General features: G+C 40.7%; 3 protein-coding genes across 3 annotated transcripts; 1 reads left to right on the top strand and 2 right to left on the bottom strand.

The window, feature by feature from the left end:
• The first annotated feature begins 1,036 nt into the window (after positions 1-1,036).
• Positions 1,037-18,029, top strand: fmn1 (formin 1). The gene is made up of 17 exons (XM_079180075.1): positions 1,037-2,891; positions 3,029-3,137; positions 5,074-5,135; positions 6,121-7,130; positions 7,583-7,724; positions 8,120-8,207; positions 9,322-9,383; positions 9,481-9,569; positions 9,743-9,872; positions 10,231-10,377; positions 11,130-11,189; positions 11,351-11,471; positions 14,839-14,931; positions 16,184-16,235; positions 16,832-16,981; positions 17,441-17,522; positions 17,775-18,029. The coding sequence occupies exons 1-17, from the start codon at positions 1,539-1,541 to the stop codon at positions 17,817-17,819; spliced, it is 3,795 nt and encodes a 1,264-aa protein (XP_079036201.1). The 5' UTR covers positions 1,037-1,538; the 3' UTR covers positions 17,820-18,029.
• Positions 18,030-18,687: 658 nt separating this feature from the next.
• On the bottom strand, positions 18,688-19,227 carry grem1a (gremlin 1a, DAN family BMP antagonist; the record flags this gene model as incomplete). Its single annotated transcript, XM_079180079.1, has 1 exon — positions 18,688-19,227. One exon carries the CDS (start codon positions 19,225-19,227, stop codon positions 18,688-18,690), a length of 540 nt encoding a protein of 179 aa, XP_079036205.1.
• Positions 19,228-19,620: 393 nt separating this feature from the next.
• scg5 (secretogranin V) lies at positions 19,621-23,333 on the bottom strand. The gene is made up of 6 exons (XM_079180078.1): positions 23,294-23,333; positions 22,674-22,896; positions 21,795-21,944; positions 21,549-21,661; positions 20,700-20,753; positions 19,621-20,520 (listed from the first exon to the last, which is right to left on the bottom strand). The coding sequence occupies exons 2-6, from the start codon at positions 22,894-22,896 to the stop codon at positions 20,392-20,394; spliced, it is 669 nt and encodes a 222-aa protein (XP_079036204.1). The 5' UTR covers positions 23,294-23,333; the 3' UTR covers positions 19,621-20,391.
• Between the last annotated feature and the right edge of the window lie 2,627 nt (positions 23,334-25,960).

The following is a 25,960-nucleotide window of genomic DNA, read 5'->3' as shown; positions in this document are numbered from 1 at the left end:
ATAATAAAGGCCACACTGTCCCTCCAAAGGGAATGCAAAAAACACTTTATTAGTATTCCTACGGTTAAGTGTAAGTTAAGACGCCGCTGCAGAGTTTCAGACTCGTCTCTGAGTAGAGTAATTGTAAGAGAAAGTTAAACAGTGAAGTGACATCCAGTAAACATGTCACTTACCTGCTTCTGGCTGTGATAATGTAACATAAAAGCAAATAAGGGTGGAACCTGAGAACTAAGAATAACCCGAACCAGGGAAGGAGGAAGTTTACAGTCTCATTTTGATTTTTTTAAACTCAGGAATCCAGAAAAAGAGTTCTCATCCATTTAGTGCCAGTGTCTGTGTGCATGTAAAGCACATGAAATATTCTTACTTTTCTGTATTAAATGGCTTTTTTCACATCTTTAATCACACCTTTAAGATATTGTATTGTATTTTGTTTTGTTTTTATGTTACACTGCTTAATTCTATGTTTCATCTTTTTTTTAAATTTGTTTTAATCGGTTCGTTTGTTTATTGCATAATAATAAAGGCAAAGCAGGGCAAGTTTATTAATAATATAATGCATTAAAAACAGTTAACACATTAGACTGCTAAGCCAATAACTTTGTCACTGAACACAGTAGAGAGTACAACCGATAATCTGACAGACTTTCTCTGTCTCTCCACAGTGTATGTTTGATGTAATGTGAGCTGATTAACAGTACAGTGCTGGTGGGGCTAGACCCGCTAAGACGCCCTGATTAGCAGAGTGCTGCTCAGTACCTGCAGGGTAGCTGAGCGAGCTCCCTGTGAATGTGGATTTACAGGCCATAATGTTTAGCAAGTGATCCCTGGCAGTCCTGTTTACCCTCCTTCAGCTCTGGGTGTGGTGCCCTCCTCCATCTGTACTGGGTGGCTTTCTTTGCCCAATGCCTCGCGGATCTGTCAGGGTGTTGTCACAAACAGTGGCTTAAGTCACCATCTGCTTCCAATTACAGGATGACAGTCTGCAGGGTGTCGTCCAAGATGCTGCTCTGTAAACTACAGAAGCCATAGAGGAGCCAGAGGGAATAGGAGGCAAAACTTGGAAGCCAGGACTTGGATCTGACTTTTAATTATGGTTGAGTCACTCTAACCGGCAGAGCCATGGAGCCGGGGCTTGGAAAGCTTCCCTTTTCCATTACTGTGTGGATTTCTCCCCTGTTATTGGTGTCTCCAAGTGACTAACTTCCAGTTTTAGGTCTGGAAATGTAGTTCTGCTGTAAGACATGAAGGAGCTGTTGTAGCGGGGAAAAATAAATCTATTTCTTCTCGTCAAACTGGAACGGAAACAGGTCGGATGTTCACAAGTTGTGATATACCTTTATTGACTTTTCTTTCTCATTATATTTTAATAGTAAATGGATGTTGCATGATCCTGGAATCAGCTATACAAATGAGTGCATGCCATACAGATGCCTGAACACCAATTCCACCGTCTAAGACTACATTTTTCGAATGTAAGATAGCACAAAGTTGCACTTCTCAAGTATGAGCAGTTTAAATAGGTACAATGTTGCACAATGTTGACATTGTGGGAAAAGCTTTTCAAGACTTTTGAAGATGCTGTGGAGAACAGTAGAGACTCCTTATCAGGCATTGTATTGCCTCACGTAGGGGAGGAGATAACTTCTAAATCCGAGGGAGACATAAGTAGGAGAGAAGCAGGAAATGACTCAGATATGACGGAAGAGGAGCGGAATAATGTCAACCTAACAGAGCAGCAAAGCGTGGCTGTAAACGAGAACTCGCTGTCTGAGCGTACCTTGAAGGAGTCTCTGCAACCAAAACGTCAACAGATTTCAAATGACTGCACGAATACAGGTTGTGAATGTGTTGCAGCAGTCAGTGTCACGCAGGATGATGCTGAAGAAGCTAATCAGAGAGGAATAGAAGGCAACGAAAATGTTCACTGCCAGGAAGATTTTGCCACAAGTACATCAAGTTCAGATGTGAGTTTTGACTCCGAGGAATATGTGAAAAGTAGATCCTCTAAAACCAAACATGTAGTGATAATGGTGACTCGGACAGGACCTGCGGTTGAGGAAGAGGTTGAACCCATAGTAGCACCGTCACTGGAGCAAACCGATGGCCCTTCCTGCTTCAAAAATAACGATGAGGAGGAGAGAACAGGTGCAGAGGAGGACAGCGAAGAAGAAGAAGAGAAAAGAGATTCATTTCCAGATTTTTCCGCCCAATCTCACAATCCTCCCAGCACCAAAGACACCTCACCAAATATTCTGATAACATCTGCAGCCAATAACCCTCCACCTGGATCCACCAGCACCAGAGCCACCTTCACCCCAGTCTCCCCAACGGACAAGCAGATCAAGATCCCGGCACTCTTCAGCGGCCTGAGGGTCCTGAGGAAGGGGGTAGTCGGGCCTGAGCACGACACCGTGGACCAGATCAAAGCTTCCTCTCAAGGAACAAGGAGGGACATTTTCCCTGAGAAGCAGGGGGATGCTAAAGTTCAGGGGACCTTCCTGGACCAGATCTCCCAATTCCTGAAAAAAGAAAAGAGAGGGGACGAGAAAGAGGAAAGGGAGGAAATGGAGGCTGAGGGAGATCAGGAAGAGAATGAGAAGATAGACCAGATAGAAGAAAGTCAAGAGGGTGAGAAGAAAGAACTTGAAACAGGGGAGGTTGCGGGGGTTTCACTTGAGTCTCCGAAACCCTCTGTGTCCAGTGCAGAAGCTGCATTTGATGCCTTCAAATCTTTTTTCACCCCAAAGCCGTTGAAGAAGGACCCAACAGAGAAGGTGGACCTGGATGCAGTGAGGTGGAAGATAAGAGCAGATAAAGAAGCGCTTAGAGTGCTTTTCGAGAAAACCTCCAACAAGACGCCGGAGAAGAAAGAACCACCTCATGGCAAAGTACGAGTTGCGTATAAATAAAGCATCAACTAGCTTTACCAGAGCCGTGTTTGGAATACTGTCCTGTGCGTAAAGAAGCTCTATTTGTAATTGATTGTAATGAATCTAATGTCAAAGTCTCCCCCCCCTCCTCCTAGTCAGAAGCACCCACCCCAGCAGAGGGAGAGGAAAGAACTCCTGGTCGCCTACAAGCCGTCTGGCCGCCACTTAAGGAAGAAAAAGTTGGGCTGAAATACACAGAAGCAGGTACTCACAGATTAATATACATTCATATTTTTGTCATAAAAAGGTTTGGGATCACACAGACTCCTCTTCTGTATGAAGATTTTTCTTCAAATATGTTTTTTCTTTTCTTCTAGCCTCATTCAAATCCAATCTGTAGAAAAGTATTTAAGTGCAATCCTCTCCTTTTGCTACAAACTGAGCTTGCACATTTGATGAAGGTGACATCAAAATGAACATCAAATATTGTAATTAGACTAAGCAAAGAAATATCTTGCTTCATAAGGTGAGCTATAGCAGTGGTTCTCAACTGGTCTGGCTGCGGGACCCACCATCACCCCTTAATGACAGGCCGCGACCCAAACCGAGGAAAATTTTCAACTTCTCAAATGTATTTAATGACAATATGGTGCAGTTTGAACCTGAGATGAAAATGTCCTCTGCAGTCGTAGTATAGGGAGCTCTCTTGTGCAGAGATATTGTTCCTGTAAGTCCCTGTCCCACACATGTTTCACGTAAACGAGTAAAACTGCTTTGTTTGTCTGAAGATTCGTTTGTAATGCAAAATGACACCTTAATTCGAGCTATGGTCTGTTGTTTGATGTCATCCGACATGTCTTCAATTCGTCTACTTATAGTGTCATTTGACAGAGGTATAGTTTTCAGTTTATCCTCTGCTGATATTAGCATTACAAGGCATTAACGCCAAACATTGTTAAGGAGTGTGAATTTTCTTTTCAGGCAAAGGCCCACCAGTTGAGAATCACTGAGCTATAGGATGAACAACTATATAGTCCTTTATTTGCCAGAAAGTTTATTAAATTAAATGTACGTTATGTCAGGTCAGTTAGACCTCTAATACTAATCGACTCCTCTTATCATTTGGGATTTGGGAGGGTAAACGTTGCGTTAAAAGTTGGTTTTGCAGTATTCAAGACCACAAAAAAAAGTAATCTGGCGTTTATGAATCTGAATACATACAATGAATACATCACCAGCCTGTAAAATGAAAATAAAAATCCACACAGACTCATCATGACAGACAGCTCATTTGAGACGGAGCTGTAGAGGGAGTGGGAATGTTTGCTCTGTGATATCACATGATGGAAGTGATATCAAGCTCCACTGCTTTGGTAAACACAGCTCCACCCTGTGAGCGTCCACAGCAAACCAGCCTGTCAGACTCCAGCACCTTCAGGATGTGAAGGGACTGAACTGGACTGAACAATTCTTAGTTTGTTTTACTTAAAATAAGTCAGTCTTTGCATTTGTGAAAACGGTCTAACTTGCATAAAACTAATCTGAGGTCAAAATTAAGTCTGGCCTGACTACAGACCAGTCTGAAACACCTTGTCTTCACATATTAAACCATAATAAGAAGCTGGCAAAACAATGCTTTTTAAAGGAGTAATGAGTCTCAACTAATAGACACGTTCAAAGTATGTCACTCACAGCTTGTTAAAGGAACAAAGGTGGTCCTGCTTCTTTTGAATGAGTATAATAATCTCACCTAACTTGAAAAATGTCCTCATTTATCAGAAGGTTCATCAAACGTTGTTTGAGCAGGGATAAACTGATGTGCTTCATGTGTACACACACGCCATCCTTTGTTCAAGATGCCAGTAAGCCGTGCGCTGTAAGCTTTTCTTACATGTGAAGCTCTACTGCCAGCATCTGGTCAAGCTTTGTATTGCTGGTATATCCTCAAACAGCCCTCAGCCTCCTGCAGTGCTAAAACGTGAATTGGATTTGTCATGCAGAATTATTCACAGTTCTCAAGTGTCTCACAGTTGTCGTAGTTTGCTCGTCCTCAGCTTGTCCCCGTCCACATCGGTAATGTAGCCATTGGGATAAAGAAAGCACTCTCGGGCTCCACAGCTGTAATAAAAAACACCTGTTTGTGGTACAAGAAGGAACACAAAGCTGTTGTAAAATGTTATTGTGCTCTGTTTCCTCTCAGAGCACCAGGCTGCTCTCCTGCAGCTGAAGAGAGAATGCAAAGAGGAGCTGGAGAATTTACAGGTCAGTATGAATGATACAGTGAGGAGTTGAACCATGGTGTGCTGCTGAATCGTTTGACATTTTGGGATATTCACTGTATGTGCTTCTTGCTGAGACTTCTCGTCTACCTTTCAGCAAAAAAGCATTTCCTAAAAGGAAAAAAACTGGGCCGTTACCATCATCCCCATTGATGTAGAGTCTAACTAGCCTCAGTTTGTAACTCTCATGCATTAAATATCATTACATTAGAGTCTGATAGATAAAGCCTGCTATTTTTGCAAAAGCCAAAAGGTGTTAATCCTCAAAGACCCTTCTGTTCATCTGAGTTAAAACACTTTCTGATTGCTGCACGATGATTTTTTTCTAACCTGTTTGCTGAGTTGCAACTCTGTGTTCTAATCCAAACAAAGATGGCTGGAAGTGACACATACGCGTTTTAAGCACACATTTCATTATCAGAATCATTTATTTATATTCACGTCAACAATACCATGTCTATATTTATCTTGCGTCGTGGAAGTCAAGCACAGTGATATGTCACATCTGGTTACTGACTATGTCTGAGTTAGGACAGAGTCTCAACTTGGGAAATGTGTCAATAATTAAAAAAGTGAATTCCTTAACATTTTTTTTAATTTCTTGGAAATAACCATGTAACCAGTAAATGTGTTAGTGTAACCTAGAGTATCTGCAAGTCATCTCAACATGCAAGACAGGGAAGCATGCAATCCAACTTATATTGAGAATTATATAATGTCCAATAAGATATATTTTTAAGTTAAGTTAATGTGTAAAGAAAATCTTACTGTATTTCCAGATGCAGTGGACAAAATATAGTTTTTTTATCCTGATAATAAGATTCTGGAAATACCTTTAAAATGCAGTAAGATTACTCGAGATTTACAGTAAATTTATGAAAAACTGATGCTTAATTCTGTGACTTGACTGTAGTGATGACGCTCAAGAGGGTCAAAGTAGGACTGAGTGTGACTTTTATTATTTCCAGGAGGGCTTCGATAAGGAACTCTCCAGACTGAGGCTAGAGAACGAGAACCATGTCGCCCGTCTGGCTGAGCTGCAGGCCGAACTCTCCCAGGTTGGGACGCGCCGTTGTGGAGAACTCAAAGACGTCGCAGTATCAACGGAAGACGACTTTGTACACAAGTCCTTCCGCACAGTGTGCATCCAGACCGACCGAGAGACATTTGTTAAGACTCACGAGGATGGAGAAGATTCAGGGAGAGTCTGCACCAGCCCTCAGCAGCAGAAGGTGGCCCCCAAAAAGCTGGACCTGGCTTCTATCAGCCTCAGTCTGGCAGGTCAGAGGGACGATACTTCCTCCTCAACACATGACGCTCCATCCCAAACATCTCCTCCACCTGGAGCCACGCTGCCTCCATCAGAACAACTTCCTGCTCCTTCTCAGACAACCAAAACAGACAATCTGCCTCCTCCTCCTCCACCTGCACCTCCGCCATGTTTGTGTTCACCCTTAAACCACATGCAGCTGTCAAATGGCCCTCCACCTCCGCCACCACCCCCACCTCCTCCTCCTCCATCCATGCCAGGCTTTGCTCCCCCACCAACTCCTCCTCCTCCTCCTCCATCCATACCAGGCTTTACTCCCCCACCACCACCACCTCCTCCTCCATCCATACCAGGCTTTACTCCCCCACCACCCCCACCTCCTCCTCCTCCATCCATGCCAGGCTTTGCTCCCCCACCACCTCCTCCTCCTCCTCCATCCATGCCAGGCTTTGCTCCCCCACCACCTCCTCCTCCTCCTCCTCCATCCATGCCAGGCTTTGCTCCCCCACCACCTCCTCCTCCTCCTCCATCCATGTCAGGCTTTGCTCCCCCACCACCTCCTCCTCCTCCATCCATGCCAGGCTTTACTCCCCCACCACCTCCTGCTTGGGGTCTCACTGTTGAAAAACCTCCTAGGAAACTGACAGTGGAGCCTTCCCAACCCATGAAGCCTCTTTACTGGACCAGAATCCAGATCCAGGACACCAAGTAGGTTCACAATAAATCGGAAAATACACAAGATGAGTATTATATGTCTGTGACTGTGAAAATCAATCTAATGAAATCAAAATGTCAATATTTCCAAAAGGGTCAAATGAGTCGTAGTTCTCCTAAATGGCTATTAGACAAATAACTAAAACACATGAAATGAATTTAAAATATTTTGAATCTAAGGTGTTGAAGTTAAAGAGAGGGTTTGTGCTGAAAGCAGTAGACATTTTATTAAAACACATTTATTTATATTTTGTATTCAAATAATATCTGAATACATAAGGAATTATGAAATCAGTTATTATATGAATCAATCTAGTAAAAAAATAATTATGATCTAAAAACACACATTTTAAAATAAAAGTAAATACAATTGAAACACAGGCTGATTAAACATTATGCCTCTCTCTCTCTCTCTCACTCTCTCTCTCTCTCTCTCTCTCACTCAGGAACAAGACACTATGGGATATTTTAGAGGAACCAAATATCATGAACACCAGCGAGTTTGAGGATCTCTTCTCCAAAACCACCACACAGACCAAGAAGAAGCCACTGTCAGAGGCTTTCAACAATAAAGCCAAAGACAGGAAGGTAACACTCCAAATTAGCTGGAACATCATGCAAAGACACACTTTAATTTGCGGGTTTGTTTGCTTTATGTTGTTAGTCCACTAGAGGGGGTGGATGCCGTCGAGTCTTCAACTGCCAGGTCGTTAAAAGAAGAGCATTATAAATCCTGATTGAGACACAATTATGAGACTTTTGGAGGACAAAGACACTAAAGAATTCCCCCATGTTTGAGTTTACGTCCTCCAAATACCAAGCGTTTTATATTCAACTAACAGTTGTGATTTACTTTGTTGTTTGTTTTGCTCCTTCTTTTTACAATAAACTCTTTGCTAATGACTCACTAATGGTTTCTATCGTGGTAAAGTGGTCATAGCAACTGTGTGTGTGTGTGTGTGTGTGTGTGTGTGTGTGCTCAGATCATTAAGCTGTTGGACGGAAAGCGCTCTCAGGCCGTGGGCATCCTCATATCGAGCCTCCACCTGGACATGAAAGACATACAACAAGGTCAGTTGTATGAGAGTAAAATAAAAGTTTGAATTTAAATAGAGCAACATTTTTTTTCTTTTATCATAATTGTTTCATAGCTCAATATCAAAATATATAAAGCCTACATTTGCCACGTTAGCCATATCAATTCATCGATCAAAAAAGTTCATAAAAGTGGCTTCAGAAGTATCTGTAGTATCATAGATCAGGATGTAAACAAAGCTTGTGTTGAAGTACTTTTACTCCTCTACACTTCATTGTACTTTTTATTCCTTTGTACTCTATCACATCTGACAGCTAGAGCTTTGCAGAACAGCTCAACAGTATATAAAATGAGTAAAACTAGCTCTATGACAGACGGCTACAATATTCAATTGCTGCTTCCATGTTGATGTATCGTAATAATCCAATAGTATAGCATATGGTGATCTAATACTGACAGTCTATTTTGGTGAGTACTTTTACACATAAAGTACATTTTACTGAGTATTTCAGAATTTTAGAATTGCTACTTTTATTAAAAATAAGGATCTGAAAACTTCTCCCACCACTGGCCAGTATTATTTACATTACGTTAGCTTGCTGAGACGAAATTTTAAATGTTCCCATATTTATACATTCTCAGTGTTTCTCCCATGATATTCTTGTCGTGGTGGACGAGCCTATCATGAGCATTATCATTAAAACCTCAAAATGTGTGTACTCAAACAAACATCATCGTGTTTACGACATGAGATTAGAGATTACAGTAAATCACTAAACTGGCTGTATAAGACAGGATACCTCTGTAAACATTTACGTGACTAGCTCCCTGAACATCCCAAACTCCGGCATCACCCTGTACTTCACTCTGAATAAGAGCCGTTGGTGAATATAAAGTAGGATTAAAGGCTGACACACTCGCCACAATGTCAGCATGACAGTTACAGACAGACAATCTGAATTGCTAATCCCAATCTTTGTCACAAACAGCAGACTGAGAGGAGCGTGTGCATGTTCCTCTGGAGATCTGCAGCTCTCTGTTTGGCCTCTTCACTTTTCCTGTTTTGTTCTTTTCAGTCGATTTTCACAGTGTCCTATTACCCGCCTTATCTCACATTTGTGTCTGGTCTTATTAACATCCCCCTTGTAGCTGTACTGGCAGTGGACCACTCTGTGGTGGACCTGGAGACGATCGAGGCACTGTATGAAAATGTAGGTTTCACAGCCCACTACCACCACAACATACTGCGGTTTAACTGCAAAATGCAAATTGTACGATTATGAACCCCTTTTATTGTCAACGTGTCAGAGAGCGCAGCCGGAGGAAATGGAGAGAATCAAGAAACACTACGAGACGTCAGAAGAAGGGGAAGTTAAACTGCTGGACAAACCCGAACAGTCAGTATTTCACCTGCTAACAGAAATGTTTAGAGGCTGCACCAGTAATTGATTTGTGTTTATGTATGCTGACGAGACAAATATACTATGTGCTGTGTCTTAACTCAGTTCTAAGAAGGATGGACAATATCATCACATTTTGTGCTCTTACTGTTGATGTGGTTGTGCTGCAGGTTCCTGTACGAGCTCTCTCAGATCCCAGACTTTGTAGGCAGAGCTCACTGCATCATCTTCCAGTCGGCCTTCATCGATGGGATCACGTCCATCCAAAGAAAGCTCAACGCGGTCTCCTCTGTCTGCAAGGTAGGAAGGACAGCTACACATGATCGATCTTCTCTTGATATATCAAGTTACTGTATATTGTACAGCTGTCTGTAGTGTTAACATGCCTTTCACTGATCATTGTATTCTAAGTAGCACCTACAGTATGCATGTCTGACTCCCTCTGGTTCAATGATGAGATGTTCAGTGTATTTTTCCGAAATTTGGATTTACCATACAGCTCTGTTTGGGTGATTGGGACCATGAGGATATACAGTTTATATGCATGCATATAAATGACATCACCTAACTCAAAAAGGCTTTAAGTGTAAATCAAACAGGATTTAATGTGTGGATCATCCTGAGTGGAGTTGATCCTGTGAGTGTTTTCTGTTTGAAGGCTCTGCTGGAGAACGACGGTGTAACGTATGTGATGGGGCTGGTGTTGGCTCTGGGGAACCACATGAACGGAGGCAACAGGATCAGAGGTCAGGCTGACGGCTTTGGTCTGGACATTCTGCCTAAACTGAAGGATGTGAAGAGCAGAGTAAGGCCTTGATAACGGTTGGAGAACTGGAGCGGCTCCTTTAGATGCTGCTTTTTAAATACTGCAGAATTTACTCATGCTAAATATTGTTTTTTTCAGGGAGTATATGTATATAAGTGTAAGAAGTCAAACTTATTGAGCATTGGCCAAGAGCAGAGAACTAGTCTCTAGTGTAAATGGTTAACAATATGTGAGGATGTGGCAGGAACCTGCTGAGCAGGTGCTGAGGAGGTCGTTTTTTTATATTAAAAAATATTTATATAGAATAAGTGAATACCATATCTTATCGTGAGCATGCTTTCCATAATAAGGGCAATCCAATAAAATAAACATATGTCATTTTATTTTACAGAGACCAGATATTTACTGCCATATCTTTGATTGATGTTCAAGTCACTTTTCAAACCCTTTCATGAGAACATTAACTTAATTATATAATATATAATATAATATGAAAAGTTTTGCTTAAAACAAACTATAAGGTGCTCATCGGGTTACAGCATGTCACCTAGGAGGCCAAACTCCTGGTGATAAAAGAAAGGTGAACTAAATGACTTCAACATTTGTATCCACTCACAGAAACTGAATTTATTCTCTCAACACATATATCAAACATATCAAATCTGTCCGAGTGATCCCATAGAGAGTAAAGCCTTTCATGCAGCATGAACATCTTTTCTAGGAGACTTTTTATGAAAAGCTTTTACTTTCTACTGATGCAGTTGTGACTCCTCTCCTGCTTTTCTTCTCAGGACAATCGTATCAGCCTGGTGGACTATGTAGTGTCGTACTACCTGCACAATGTGGATGAGGTATTAGTTGAAAAACAATCATTCACTATTCTAGGTTGACTATATTTGTCTTTACCCATTTTGACTCAGATCTAAAATAGTTTTTTGAGTCAAAAGAAACATTACATTTCTCAGTTTCTGATGTTATTGATGTTTCTTTTTTTTTTATTGTATTCCACCAGAACGCCGGCACAGACGAGAGTATATTCCCACTTCCTGAACCTCAGGATGTCTTCCTGGCTGCACAGGTCAAGTTTGATGACCTCAACAGAGACCTGAGTCAGCTTGGACGAGATCTGACACGTATGTGACGTCACCACTGCAACCTTTATTTATTCCAGCTCCGTCTCTCTACAAAAAGGAGACCCTCTTGGTTAATAATATTAGATGATAATCCCCAAAGCATTAGTTCCACTCTGAGCTTCAGCATCCATGTGACTGGGTGACCGGAATAGTCTCGCCTTGTGGTCATTTTGTTGTGTGTTTTTGTTTGAAAACCTCAGCGGGGCTGTGTAACTCTATCCCTCTGATTTTGAGAAGTTCCCACAGACCAAACCTCGGCCCTGGTCTGGCATCGTTTTTCCTCAGACACACCCCCCCCCCCCCCCCAACTCAACACCATAGTTTCCCATCACCGGCCCCAGCCATTGAGTAACTGTTTATACTTCAGGCTAAAGGCCTGCTTCTTTTACCAAACTTGAGTTCGCTAAAGCCCCAGAACAAAAGATTTCCTCTCGTCTTTCTTATCCTTCTAGCCTGTTCTCCTCTCTCTCTAAGTGTGCCCATATGACGCCACTCAGCAATGCCAGCCAGTTAGAGTCCCGTTGAGGACAATGCTTACTCGTACATGCGTACGATTGTGAGCGAGTGCATTGTTGTAGCACTATGTATACATTTGTTTTTGCCTGCACTTCACTGTGCGTGTAGTCAGAGACTATAGTCTTGCTGCTGATACAGGCCTGGCGCCTTTCAGATCCAGCTTCTAATCCTCCTGCCCATCAGATCTCCCATCGTTGTGCCTTTGTGCCCCTGTCGCCAGAGCAGGGAGACCACAGCGTCCCACTTATGTAATCTCCAGACCTCCAGTATCCGTAGCGTCTCTGCACGGGCCTCTGCAGAGATGCACAGATGCTCAACCTGCTCGGCTGTATCACCTGGGCTCCAGTGTGGCCCCCAGATGTGCGCCGCAGATAGCTTTCTTTAGCTCTCAACACAGCTTTGTCTTATCGGCCCGTCTACCCAAACCACCGTGCAATCTGGATTGCCCGTCGCGGGTTCCTTTTCTTCTGCTTGTTTGAACCGTCTTTGTGCTTCGTTTCTGTCGTTCTTCACTCTCCCTGTGTTTTCTGTTTGGTTGGTTTGAAATGTTTCCCAACAAAGTGACGGGGAAATTAGTTTCTCGTAAGTCATCCATGTTGACCGTTGAAGGAAATGAGATCCAAAGACTATTCTACATTAAAAAGACCGTATTCACTGTAAACAGTTTCAAATTCATCCAAATTACTATCAAAAACACATTTTCTCAATTGCCTGTCAGTGGTATCTACATGTGGACATGCAGATTTGGTTTCATTTGTCCAGGCTCTGAGATATCTTCTTCTTTCCCAAATTCAATGGTGAGTAGAATTCCGTCTATGCTGCCCCCACAGCGTTAAACATTTACATTTAAAAAATCCCCAGCCGTGTATTCAGCAGTAAAACTCGGCACACACATAATATATACATGAGAACATAAGGATCCCCTAAATGTGTCAATAGCCACGCTATCTGCATAACTATGGATGGAAATGTCGGTCGGTTGTTTGGTCCAACACTTTGGTCCAGAGCAAAATATCTCAACTACTATCAGATGGATTGTCATAAAATGCTGTGCAGACATTCATGATCCCCAGAGGATGGATCCAACAAACTTTGTTGAGGCACTGACTTCTTCCTTTAGAAGAACTGGTTGTTGTCATGAAATTTGGTCCACACATTCAAATTCCCCTCAGGATGATTCGCTAGCTTTAGTGATCCCTTAACTTTTCCTGTAGCTTCAAGCATCAGGTCAAGGTTACTTTGGTTACTTTTGGCCTCAGTTGTACTTTGTGATTATAGCTAATTAGCAAATGTTAGCATGCATCACCAAAACTTTAAAATCTCCCTAAGTATGAAACCAAATGTCTGCTTCAGTCTCACATCTGAAAGCACCACACCCCTCATCAGGCGACTCTGTTTATGTGAAGGTCTTTAACCCTCTTCGGTCTGAAATAAGCAAACTTCTGTCGAACACAAAAGGCAGACAAAAGAAAGAAAGGAGAGAGAGAGATACCCGCCTCCACAGTTTACATAAATTCCGAATGAAAACAGTATTCTTTTGTAATCTTATCTGGGAGATGTTGATCGAGCATCAGGGTGCGGGGAGGTGGCGGGGCAGGGGCTCGGCTCCCTCTGCAGCCTCTATTATGACTGGCTCTGCAGACTGGCTCCTCTGATCCACTGATTGGACGCAGATCAACATGGAGCCACAGACTGGCAGAGGGACAGAGAGAGAGAGAGAGAGAGAGAGAGAGAGAGAGAGAGAGAGAGAGAGAGAGAGAGAGAGAGAGAGAGTTTGCAGTCGCCATCTCTGGGTGAATCTAAACAAGTGATATCTGCTGTAGAGAGGAAGCTGCATTGATAACCTGCTTCTGCACAGGTGGAGCTAGTTTAAACCAGAACACGCTCTCCTCCCTATGGAAGCCCATTTCCACCAGTAAAATGAAAAAAAAAGATCCTTTATGTAGTTTTAATGACAAACGTTGTCAACATCTGAAAATGATGACTAAAGGCCGTATTTTTCATAAGCTTTACTTTAATCCTTCATCAGATAAAAATTGCTATCCACAGAAACCCTGCACACTGAGTTTGATGCATTTGTATTGTTCTATTTTTGCAAAATGAGATAAAACTGAATTATTACATGGATGCAATGGACAGTGCTAGTTCCAAACGGGGCTAATGAATCAATGACATTAGCAAGAAGCTATCGATTAGCTGCCTAGCACATGTTTACCGATGCTACTGTCACATTTTTGGTAGCTTTGTTTTGCTCCCATCCCTGATTCCAAGCTGTTCTGAATCACACCACAACCCTTGAATTCTGCATCTGTGTATGCTTTACTTTGTTCATCGTGAACTGCTTTGTGAATCAGTTAATCAGATGAAATGTTGGATTATTACGTTTGCATGGACGGTGGCTCTGAGTGGTCAGACAACGCTCTTTTGGCTTTCGATGGATGCGGAAAAAAATGCAGAAAATCAAAACTGTTCCAAAAACTTTAAAGGCGACGAAAGTTTCGGAGTCGGTGCGTAAATGTGATTGTAACAACGTGAGTTCGTATTTATTTTTAAACTACAACAAATACGGACTTGGTGTACAAAAGCCTTTAGTTTCTCAACATGATGACTTAATAAATCAAAAAACAAGAAACTTTCTCAGAATAAAGACAGATAATTACTTATCTCAACGACTTACTTGTGGCAAAAAGTTTTGAAGCAAACAAATCAGAACATCATGAAACCTGGATTCAACAGCACTGATACATATTTGATGCGATGATTTCCCTTTCCTCCGCAGCTACACTTTGTCTTCTTCTCAAACATAAAAAAAGTGTCTGAACCGTTCTCTCGTTTATTTTTTTGAAATCAGGATGTGAGAAAGATGTACAGAACGTTTGCTCTGCTTCTCCTGAAGAAAACCTGCAGCCGTTTCAGGACAAAATGGAGGCTTTTATTCTCAGCGGTAAGTAATTAAAGTCGTATATTGTTCAGCTGTGACCTGAGTGACTATAGGTGAGATTTAGGTGAGATTTAAGACCGGCATCATTTTTCAGTGTTCAACAAGGTAGATTTCTTTCTGGAGACTTCGTTCTTGGTAAAGAAAAACACACATTTTAAGACCTCTGAAGCCATTTTAAGGCTCAGATTTAATATTCAACAGTACTGCAAATACTTAACTTCAGATGATTTCATTTAAACGCAACGCAAACTCCCCCAGGAATGATCATCGGCAACCTGTCAACTTCATCCTTCAATTATTCTCTCTGTATGCTTCATCTAAACTCTGCTATTGTCTATGACAGTCAGTTAAATCTTGTGACTGCCTGTGTGTTTGTGAAGGGCAGATAGGATGGATTGAGAGTAAAGGCTAGACACTCAGATTGGGATCAGACACATTTGGCAACGACTGAGAGACTCCTGCCTGAGACACACCGGCAACTGGGAAATATTTATCCGACCAACCGATGTCCCGCGTTAAAGAGCTTCCTGTTCGCAGCATTTTGAAATGGCACAGATGTACTGTAATGTTAAATGCATGTCTTGTTTTGAATACCACCACTTTTTTCTGCCTGTGATGAAAAGTGACACATCAAAGCGTACAGAGACCGCTGGACTTATGTTAGATCTTTTGTCCGTTGTATCACGTGTGTTTCATTTGATATACAATGCATTCAGAGAGCATTCAGGCCTTCACTTTTTCATTTTGTTGCAGTTTTATGCTAAAACTCTTTAAATGGTTTTAGCATGAGACTGCAAAGTAACAAAACATAACAAAGTGAAGGGTTCTGAATACTTTCTGAATGCACTGTAAAACAATTAAAGATAAATCGGAGATGTGTGTGCATTTTTCTGAAACAATTTGTGGTATTTTCTACAAGACGTTACAGTCGGTGTAAAATAAAACACGCATTAAGATGTTTCTAAGACGAGCATCACAATTGTACAACCATCAAACAAACTAAGATTTATAAGAGAATGTGTCATCATGAAAAGAAAATTGGTCTAAATTGCAGCAGAATAAAGTCAAATGATCTCTATTGCTTCCAAATCCGAGAGACTAAATGCTTGTCTGGCTCACCATCATACAAGATATTTGTATTGTATTTTTAGTATCTAATACTAAGTATTTATATTAAAAGGGATTATAATTGTTTAAAAGTGTTTGGGAGTAGTCTGGCTATAACTAAACTGTTTCCTCGTCTGTTTCTTTGCAGCACGAAAGGAACACGCAGAAGCTTCGTGTCAGTTGATGGCTGTACAAAAAAGGTTGGAGAATTGAATCATGCTGGCCTTTGAATTTGGGGATTTAGTTTAGTTTCATTTTCTGCAATAATCCAAAATCTTGTCGAGGGAACCAGTGAGATGGTTATTTAAGGAGTTGGCCTATAGAAATACTCCATCCTTGCAGCACTCTATCACGGATTGCCAGTATTTTAAGGTGATGCTGAGCAGCAACTTCACCTCGTTGTCCGTCCACACACGAGTTCACATTTTGGTTTTGCCATAGCACCTCGTACCAGAAAGATGTTAAATAAATAGGTACCAAATATTTATGAATAAAGAAATAATAAGTCAATATGTTTTGCTTTGTTAATACGCCAAAGGAAAATAAGTTCACTATGCATGCTTAAAAACTTATTTTCTGGTATTTGACGTATCTTTGACGTAGCCTTAATCGTATCTTTTGTAAAACAAAGGTTGTGTGGACAAAGTTTCTTATTTAAAAAAAGGAGAAAATATCTGTTTACGTGTAATGGGCTTAAGACCTACAGTAACACTCAAGATGGGAAGCAACCAGGATAAACACCTCCATCTTGGTTTATTGTGCTTTTCATCCTCTCTTTTTCATATTTGCTGTTCAGTTTTCAGGACTTGGTTCTGTACTTTGGACTGAAGCCCAAGACGGGAGAGAATGAGGTGATCCCCGGTCATCTCTTCATGCTGTGGTTTGAGTTTTGTGCAGACTTCAAGGCCAGGTGGAAGAGGGAGAACAAGAACATCTCTAAAGAGAGGTAACAGATAGCTCTGGGTTTTTAAAATGTAATTTTTAAAATTGGATTCAGTTCGGAATCGGAAAATGAATAGTGTCGGGTGACGCAAGAAAATGAGCAGGTTGATCCAGTTGGCTTCTCTAAATTAATGCAATTGTACAAATCTAAAGTCACCTCATGTTTTGTAAAAAGTCCAGTCAGCAATGGGAAGTATTGCATGTGACGGATTCACAGACAGTGGAGCGCCACACTTCATGTCGTTGGAAAAAATCTTTTCTTTGGTTTGATTGAACTGAACTTATACTGACTGACTGCCAATATTTAATTTATTCATTTTCTGTAATGATGGCAGAGAAAATCAACTAAATCGTTACTGTGAGTATCACTCATACTGTGAGTAACTTAACTTTTCATTTTCAGGCCAAAGTCTGAACAACAAATGAAACCAATGAAGTTGACACATTGTTTCTGTTTCTGCAGATTAAAAGAGGCTCAGCGGTCAGTGAAGAGGATCACAGCAGAGAAGAAGGTGGAGACCAGACAGATCAACCCCAACAGCCTGGTAAGACGGGATTCAGGATGGAGTCCATAAACTGAGGACACAAAGAGATTTTCTTCTAAAAACGCATATTTCCTAATCCAGGCCTTCAACATACAATGCATATAAATACACATTCACATACATACTCATGCTCTCATACTATGAGACACCACATATTACAAAACACTTCTGTCTTGCTGCTTTGATTGAATTGTGAATATGCAGTGTTTTTGGACTCTATTTATAACACTAACCATTTTTTCCTTTCAACAGAAAGACAGACTGCGTCAGAAAAAATCAAACTTGTCTTCAACATGAGAGTCTTAAGAGAGAAGGTGTATAAAACTGATAGATCGGCATCATTACAAAATTGTCATAAATGTGCAATATTTAGAAATTATTATTATCACTTTAAGTGCTGTGTTAATATTCTTGTTTTGAACTTTCTACGCAAATTATTTGCTTTGATTTTGACATCTTAATATTCTTAGAATATGTTTTTCTCTGAATAAAATCACTGATCAGAAAGTATGTGATGTCATAGCTTTTTTTTATTCACAAGCAACTTTACAATACACGATACACATATAATACACAGTCATAAAATGAAGTGACAGTTAGCAGTGCAGGTTGAAAAGAAAAAAAACTCTATACGATCAGCTTTACATCCCACACAGTGGAAACAATACAACCATCCAAGTCCTTCATAGACTTGTCTTTGTATTCTGAGAAGATGCTGCACATCTATCTGCCTGCTTGCTGCAACAACCTGCCTTAAACTTAAACACTGTTTTAGGTCATCAGTTCACTTCTTAACTAAACCTTAAACTTTGGCAAAGTCCTCGCACCTAAAACTATTTGACAAATCCACTTAATCTGTTCAAACCAAAAACTGACGTTGTGGAAGCAATGATAACTGATAACTGACAAGATATTTGGACAGTGATGAATTATTAATTGCAGCTCATACTATCATTTTAGAGGGAAAAGATATTGTCTATCAGCATCTTCTCTCCAATACAATGATCAAAACAAAACTCAGGTAAGTTCATCGCCTTCCCATCGCACTTACTTCTAACGTGTCCTTTAAGAAAAATACACTTTCCGGTTGTTGTTTTTTTTGCAAAGCTGCAATTGTCTTCTAATTGAAAGCGGATATTATCAACCTGGATGAGTCGGTTTGCGTCTAATCCGCATCTATTGTTGTGCAGCGACACTGCTTGACGCGCTGGATCCGTTTCTTCCTCGTGCTGGGTGTCTGACCAGGGCAGAAGAGAGTGTACGTGACGGTGCTGAAGGTTTTGGGTTTGCAGGCAGAGCAGGACTGAAAGGCGTCTCCGTCCTGGTAATCATGCCTCGGGATGTAGAAGGAGTTGCACTGCCCGTAGCAAAACCGGTTGATGATGGTGCGGCTCAGGCAGCCCTCCTCCTGGATGGTCTGCTTTAGCGGCTGCGTCTTGCACCAGTCCAGCCGCAGGTACCGACGCTCCGTGACGTGCAGCGCCTCCTGACTGGACTCCAGCACTTCGTCGGTAGAGGTTACAGGTCCCATCCCGCGGGAAATTAGTCCACTGATGGCGGGTTGCTGGCATCTATCCGATTCGTTTGGGTTGTATTTGTTTGGGTGTGGGAACGCGCCCTGATATGTGGCAGCATCTGTGCTCCTTAGCGGGCCGAGCAGCAACACCAAAACTGCTGCGGAGATCAGCACTGATTGTGTCCTCATCACTGAAGCTGAAGGAGAAAGAGTATTTTACGTTTTACGCACAACCTTTACGCGCGCATTACGCACCAAACAAGCAGCAAATAAACAAGCAAATACACGACATTTAGGAGTTCAGTTGGCAAACAAAATCAGCAGTTACTGAATTGAGTTACCTGTTGTTGATTTAAGATCCTCACAAGAAGACTTTGTACAGTCACACTACAGTATGTGTTTCTTCTGCAGGTCCTTCTCCCTCTTTAGTGGCTTTATGAATGACATGCTGAGGGGGTTTCTACACTCTCTTGAGCCACAGAGCTTCAGCAGAACACGCCCCCCTTCCCCCCAAACCCAGATCCTAACTTCTTCTGTCTGAAATGGGGGAAACAATCCAACTCCAAACTTTGTCAATGCAGATAAATCGTTTATTTGACTTCACAGAGCTAAAACATAACACGGACATGTTTTGGTAAGGTGAGACTCAGCGCTGCCTGTAGAGGCTGGTGTTAACTGCAGTATGGTGATGAGAACAGATACTAATGAGAATGAGAGCTACAATATTTGCCTTGCGACAGTGACATAGTTCAAAGTCATGTCTTACATGACAAAGCAAAGCTGCTACCGTTTATAATGAACTTAACCAAGAATAGGAACTGTATTGAACTGTTGCTTCTGAAGACACAGAGGTGATTAACTGGTTATATCAAGACATACAAAAACTTCAGAAACGTCAGTGAGCAAATTGATTTCTGTACAGTCGTGAGTAATTATGACTTTCTCATTCAACATTCCTCCAAATCAAAATATCTTTATACGTCTTATTATAATACAGTTGTAGATATACTGACAGTCAAGACTTAAACACATAGTATTTTAGCATTTTGGATTAAACGGTCGAATCTCAGGCAATGTGACTATTCTGTATAAAATTGGTTGGTATAAGTGAACTGAGAAACACTTTTCAGGCACATGCTGTCTAATTAATGAACAAGATCTGGGCTAATTAATATGACTGCTATACAATAAAAAGTGCCTCTCTTTTATCTGCATACTATTTCTTATTTTACAGTATTGCCATGAAGTCAGAAATCCATTGCTTGTTAAGCAAAATGCTTAAATATGTAGTGTAACAAACTTGTATCTGAGAGTATACTTTAATATTACAGTGAGTGTTGCAGGTGCAGGAGTTTAGGTTGTAGATTTGCTGGCAGCAGAGACAGTTGGTGGCTCTTCCTCTTCTTCCTCAGAGAAGTGAGGAACAGATTTTTTGGCGACCACATTGTCCAGCCTCTGGCCCATTAGATACGGGTTGACACTCTGCAGGGAGGCAGGGAAATATATTATATTAACTGTAAACATGTGCGTAAAGACCAAATAGAAGACAGTTTTATTTAAAAAAATAAGTATGTGGCTCCCTTAAGGGGTAGATTTCAGTGCTGGTGATGTGTTTTTTTCAGACACAATACTTAAAATGAAGAAGACAACAAACACGATACCCTTTTTCTTCTTTTTGGTCCTCCCTTCAGTTTCTGGTACAAAAGCTCCTTGTTCTGAAAGGAAACAGGCATTAGATCACGAATCCTTTGTTTTATAGCGAGTCCCTTTGTTCCTAAATTACTGTCATCAATTTGCCTGAATGCCTTTTCCGGGAACAGTCAGAGGGGTGATTTATTTCAGACCAGAACGAATCAATGCAAATTACAAACAAGTTTAGTTTGATCTTTTAATGGCAAAAGTCATCATTTTGTTTTTAAACAGCCACCAGCAAGTTCCTTATTCCCAACATCCATTTCATCCAGGATTTCTTAGTTTAATTGAATGCTGTTGGACCACTCCATAGGACTCAGTTGTGTCTTATTTCTTTTTAAAAGTAAACCCCTAAACACTTGTTGTGTAGCAATCAGAACACTCTCTTAGTTCGCTTGAGAGGGTTGCACTTCCAGTAGCTGATGACTTTGAATTCCTGCGGTGTTCAAATGCATGTACATTGCTTTAAACAAAAGCATGTGCCGAATGAATGTAAAAATGAATTAATAAAGTAATATTAATGAGTACATGTTTACCTGGTTCACATGTGCACCTAATATTGTGTCCCAGGTAAATGTAAACGCAGACTTGATTTGCAGGTGAAAGACTGGAGAACTGTTAATAAGGTGTGCACATTAATATTCAATTAATTCATAATTTCATCAAGAGTTGCTGCTTTTCTCTGCTTTGTATCATTGTTTGTGACTGTTGTTTAGTCAGGACAAGCGATTTGGGAACTAAACAGGAGCATTTTTCACCATTTAATTGATCTGTGATCAAAAAAAATAAAGATACACATTTCTCTGTAGAATTCTCACCCATTTCGCCAGTGCTGGGTAGTCGTGCTCTGGGTCAAAAAGGTGCTGGTGTTTTTGAAACTCTCTGCTGAACTCGGCTGTGTCCGGAGCATTTTCCAAACACCCGTCTACTGCTGTGATGAGGTGCAGAAGAATACAATAAAACCCCAATAAAAAACAGAAAGAACGGGCCCTGTGGTGTCATTAATAGCAACATTAGTTCATTAGTATGTTAATAAATGAAGTGCTTAGTACAAGAGTGTCTACCTGTCTTTCCCAGGGGACAGGGGTTTGGAGGGTCTGGGTATCCGTGATCATCACTGAAGTCTTTGGGAACGTTGTCGCCGGTCAGCTCGGCCACGATGTTTGGGATGTTGCCGAAGGGGCCGAGGTGCTGCAGCCCTTCGTGAGCACCACCTTGTGGAGGAAGACACGCATTGCAATCACCACAAAAACCAGAGCAGGCATCACTGAAGCATTTTCACTTATGCAAATATCATACATGACAATATTGTCCACGTCACAGCAGCATTGGTCCCCCTTCTTTTTAAGTTGTATTAGTTGTTTCAGCACATGATGAAGCCCCATCAATGATCAATGATATTACTTGCATTCAGCATTTAAATGGACCTAAATAAATGTAAAATAAATAAATAAACTATTTTGAGAATAGATTGATTGCTTCAGTCAATTTTTAAGCAATACAAAAAAAAAATCTGTGAATGGTTTTATTTATTATGTATGAATAATAGTAAATAGTAAATTGATATCTTTGACTTGTGGACTGATAAAACAGTATTAGACAGATTATATATAGTGGGATGAATAGAGAGAATATATCACTGGTTCCTTGAAACAGTGGGTCACCAATCAAACCTGAAACAATGTATTGTTCTGATCCAGTGCTAGTGTTATTATTTATAATCAGAATGAGGGGGAAAGGAAGAGAATTGCAGAAAAAACCCCCATATGAGTGCAGGATTAAGACAGATGAGATAGGACAAATAAAATGAATATACAATGTGTAAACAACTCACAAGCCCTTGCACCCTCCCAACTGTCAGCGTTCAGCTAAAGTATCTTTCTCCTGGATTCACCTGGTTCGTCTACAGATATACTTTATACCATTTAATGCACCCAACATACCCTGTATGCTCTGAGGCCCGACAATGTTGGTAGCCTGATGTGCAGGATACTCCACCCTCGGCCGAGCGATGCCCAGCTGCTCCATGACGCCGTGCAGGATTCGCTGGATGTCGGCCTCAGACACCTGGTCCACCGTGCGGGGGCTGCGGGCTGGAGCCCTGCCGACCTGCAGGCACAGGAGGAAGCCGAGCAACGAAAACCGCACCGCGGAGCCAATTGCCATCTGCGGAGGAAAAGCACATAAGGCCACCGCACAATAGATGGACATCAATCATGTGCAAACACAGCTGCATTTTCTGTTAGTCACATGGCAGGCTATTTAAATAATGATACGGAAATAGTGGTTGTATTTATTAATTGCATCTGTTGTGGTTAGTAGAAACTGTAAAAGGTTATAAATTGTCTATAAATTGAATAAAGTCTCGGTGCGACAATCACTTTGTAAACAGAGCCAAGGACAATGTGAATAGACTACATATTGTGTCTATAAAAAATAAAAAACACTATAATTTATAATATAAGCTGTATTCAATGACACTTATTTGATGACATGTATATTTGTGTTGATAGAAAACATCACAAAGGAGCAAATAAGCAATTTCCTAGTATTTCTTTCTTACCGTGTCGTCGATGATGATGGGACCTGCGTACTGCGCGAGACCGCTGTCATGACAGAACAAATATATTTATTTCCGTATTCCACAATAAAAGCTTGCTTCACAAACACGATGAAACAATGTATTCCAAAATCAGTTTTTCGACATTTTTTTAACCAACAATCATTTTGCATTATTATAAATGATAATGCTTTCTTGTTGCTCTAAAATAAGTGACCTAAATGTTTTACGTCCCCATATTCCTTTTCTCCATCTTTATTTTGAAGGAAAAACACTTCACTATTCACACTGTCATCATAAGTGCCTGTTATGCAACCTTGCTGGAGGACACAATCCACCTCACTTCACGGTTCAGATACAGTTGCTAAGATACCAATAAATCCTCTCTTCTCATTGGCTATTACATTCTGGCAATCATTAGCACAGGGCCCCAAAAAAAGCACTGCACTATAAGAAGTCTCAGTAAGACCATACCATGAAAACATTTTTAAATCAATTTCTGAGAAGAAATCTAATCGTGTAATCATTTTCAATAGGTGGTTAGATTGATAACTTATCAGCATGCAGTGTTCAAATTGAGATAAATCAGACTACAAACCAAAATATGTTCCTTCTGTATTTATCTCCATTTTACTTCTGCTTTGCTTCCTTTCATACTGCCATTGTATCATTTAAGATTCTGATATTTTTATAATTCTCCATTACTGGTATTGTGCTTATTTCTGTCTGTACTTTTATTTAACTGCGTATGTGGATTGCTTTTATGGGCCTCTGTGGTCAGGGCATCTCTTACTTGATATGATTAATTGAATAAAATGCAACTGTTGAATTCTTGTTTTTAATCCTCTACCGATATGCACTTTTAGAATGCTTCTATATAGATTCCTGACTGAGTTTGAATCTTTGGTTTGCATCAAAGATAAACTGATAAACATTACCTTATCATAGCCACTTAACAGCCATAATAAAATGCACAACGTGCATAGGTAAAAGAGAAAGAAAGTTGGGGAAAAAAAACATTTATTCACTTGATATGAAACTTTGGTGTAAGTTAATCCATAGTGAAACATTTTTTTATTAAAAATAAAACATAAGATTCTATTTAAACAGTTCCAAGCCACAATATATATATATATTTAAAAACAATCCATCAGACACCATAACCTAAAATGAATTAGTAATGTGGGGCAAAACTACATGACAACTTCTTAATATTTAAAAAAATTACAGCGAAATGCGTCTTCTCCAAGGTGTGAGCTGCACCTTCCCGACACCAGTGATCACAGCAGAGCCGTCTGCGTCCTGTCCTCTGGTGAACGTCGGAAAGTGACCCAAACGCAGATCTCTGAAAACAAAAAAAAGGGGACACAAACTAAATAAACATCACATTTATGTTCATCAGATTTCACCATCAACATTCTTAAATCTCACATTTCCCTTCCATCTTATTAATCCTGTAAAATGTATTTCCATGCTTTTATCATTTACCTTGCTGGTCTTTGTGGGGTCTTGCATGCCTCTTTGCCAACAGGGCTGTGACCGCCTAACAAAGCCACTGCAGGTCTGAAACTTTGCTCTATAAACAATTTAGGTATAATCACATTTGGTTCAAAATTGTAAAATTCACATTCATTACAGCCAGTTTCTTTCTTCATGCTGCGTTTACCTGCAAAAGGCATACAGGTTCTGAACAGCAGGACATTAGGGAAAGTCTCTAGGCCGAGGCTTCTCCTGAGCGGTACTTTGTCTCCTGGGGTGGACTCTTGACTCCGCTCAGGGACTGGAGGACTGTCCTTTGACCTCCCCTGACTCCAGGGCACCGTCTTCACAGACCACTTCGCTGTAAGTATTTGAGATTTGAGATATTTGAAATTATATTGAAGTGTTCAGTTGAGAAAAGGCAAATAACAGTTTTCCATTTTTCTGATCGCTTAGTGTGTTACCTTTGAAACTGTGCCCTTTTCTGCGACCTCTCTTTGCGTCTTTCAGAGGATGTAAATTAATCAGAAAATCCATACTGTCCATTACAGCTTTGGGAATCGCACCTATAGGGAGAAGATCTTAAAAGTTGCAGATATCCAGTCTGTCCAAAAGACCATTATTTAGAAGAATGCGTCAGGACTGGATGATTGTTTTGTTACCGAATAAGTGAGGATTTTCAATGAAGGTGCGTAAGACAAGAACTCTGAGTTCAAGTCGCCTTTCAGACATCTCTGCCTTGTTGGGAGGCGGTAAAAGACACGGAGCGAAGACCGTGGCTATGTTGAGGCTGGTCATTAAGTTTTCGGTGCATCTGACACATATGAACAGAGAATAAAGAGAAAAACACAAGGAATTTAAATCATTTGTACATCACTTGAAATTCACTTCACATTTGTGGAATCCTGTCTCAAGAACAACTTTCAGGAGTTTCAGCTCATCCAAAAAAGGAACAAGAAAGAAAGGAAACAGCCCATAACGTTAAGCCAATTATACTTCTATCACACCGTAGATCCGTGGTTCCCAACCTGGGTTCAGGACCCCCCCACCCTTGATACATCTGAGGGGTCACAAGATGATTACAGGTAAGCAAAGAAAAATACACCAAACTCATTTTTTTCTGTTTTGCTATTTCTTGTGAAACCAATGGATACTTTATTCTCTTCAGGCTTCTAAAGACTAATAAAATAA

The sequence above is a fragment of the Pholis gunnellus genome (assembly GCF_910591455.1).
Source record: "Pholis gunnellus genome assembly, chromosome: 19".
Lineage (NCBI taxonomy): Eukaryota > Metazoa > Chordata > Actinopteri > Perciformes > Pholidae > Pholis > Pholis gunnellus.
This window is presented reverse-complemented; position numbering and strand designations above follow the sequence as displayed.

Bases quoted from the DNA above. Each gene is read 5' to 3' on its own strand.
- scg5 (XM_079180078.1), bottom strand. From the start codon at position 22,896: ATGGCAATTGGCTCCGCGGTGCGGTTTTCGTTGCTCGGCTTCCTCCTG. The intron at 21,945-22,673 runs GTATGTTGGGTG...TTCCTCCACAAG, and splicing joins CGGGCCTCAGAGCATACAGG to GTGGTGCTCACGAAGGGCTG. The intron at 20,754-21,548 runs GTGAGAATTCTA...GTTTCCTTTCAG, and splicing joins ACCCAGCACTGGCGAAATGG to AACAAGGAGCTTTTGTACCA.
- fmn1 (XM_079180075.1), top strand. From the start codon at position 1,539: ATGTTGACATTGTGGGAAAAGCTTTTCAAGACTTTTGAAGATGCTGTG. The intron at 11,190-11,350 runs GTATTAGTTGAA...GTATTCCACCAG, and splicing joins ACCTGCACAATGTGGATGAG to AACGCCGGCACAGACGAGAG. The intron at 11,472-14,838 runs GTATGTGACGTC...TTTTGAAATCAG, and splicing joins GCTTGGACGAGATCTGACAC to GATGTGAGAAAGATGTACAG.